Source organism: Meleagris gallopavo, chromosome 12, assembly GCF_000146605.3.
Source record: "Meleagris gallopavo isolate NT-WF06-2002-E0010 breed Aviagen turkey brand Nicholas breeding stock chromosome 12, Turkey_5.1, whole genome shotgun sequence".
In the NCBI taxonomy this organism is placed as follows: Eukaryota; Metazoa; Chordata; class Aves; order Galliformes; family Phasianidae; genus Meleagris; species Meleagris gallopavo.
This window is the reverse complement of record NC_015022.2, coordinates 17270293-17270788: the sequence shown is the minus strand read 5'-3', so window position 1 is coordinate 17270788 and position 496 is coordinate 17270293. Positions and strand designations below refer to the sequence as shown.

Genomic DNA, 496 nt, shown 5'->3' with positions numbered 1-496 from the left:
CGCCGGCGGCAGCGGGCCCGGCGGGCAGCGCGGGGCCGGGGCGCTCGCACAAGATGGCGGTGGGGCGGCGGGAGAGCGCGCTCCCCTCGTAAATGCGGCCGCGGCGGCCCCTGCTCCCGGCGCCCGGCGGGGCTTACATGGCGCTGGAGGATCTGCTTTGTGTCTGCTTCGCCGTGCTGACCGTGCAAGGTAGGTGAGGAGAAGGGAGGAGAGCGGAGCAGAGCGGGGTCGCGCTCACGGGAGGCGGCGGTCACGCGTGGGGCCGCGCTGCCACCTGCACACAGTTGCTCAGCCGTGGGGCGGGAGGCGGCGGTCTGTCGGCGTCCCCTCAGCGCCCGCTCCCCTCGCTCAGCCTCCTTTTCAGCCCCGCGACTCTCAACCCTTCCCGCGTCCCCCCTCCCGCTCGCTGAAGCTCGTCCCTTTGCGGAGCCCAATTTTGGGGTCACCTTTTGAGGTGAGACCCTCTCCGAGCTCCGGGGCCGGTAGCAGGCGAGAG

At 72.6% G+C, this 496-nt stretch overlaps 1 protein-coding gene across 3 annotated transcripts in view; it reads left to right on the top strand.

The window, feature by feature from the left end:
- Nucleotides 1-16: 16 nt before the first annotated feature.
- Nucleotides 17-496, top strand: part of IGDCC4 (immunoglobulin superfamily DCC subclass member 4) — a 79386-nt gene continuing 78906 nt past the window's right edge. For all 3 annotated transcript variants that reach the window (XM_010717580.3, XM_010717579.3, XM_010717582.3), the window contains exon 1: nucleotides 17-189. In XM_010717580.3, the coding sequence (XP_010715882.1) occupies nucleotides 93-189 (97 nt within the window). In that variant the 5' untranslated portion in view covers nucleotides 17-92. The remainder of the gene's footprint in view (nucleotides 190-496) is intronic.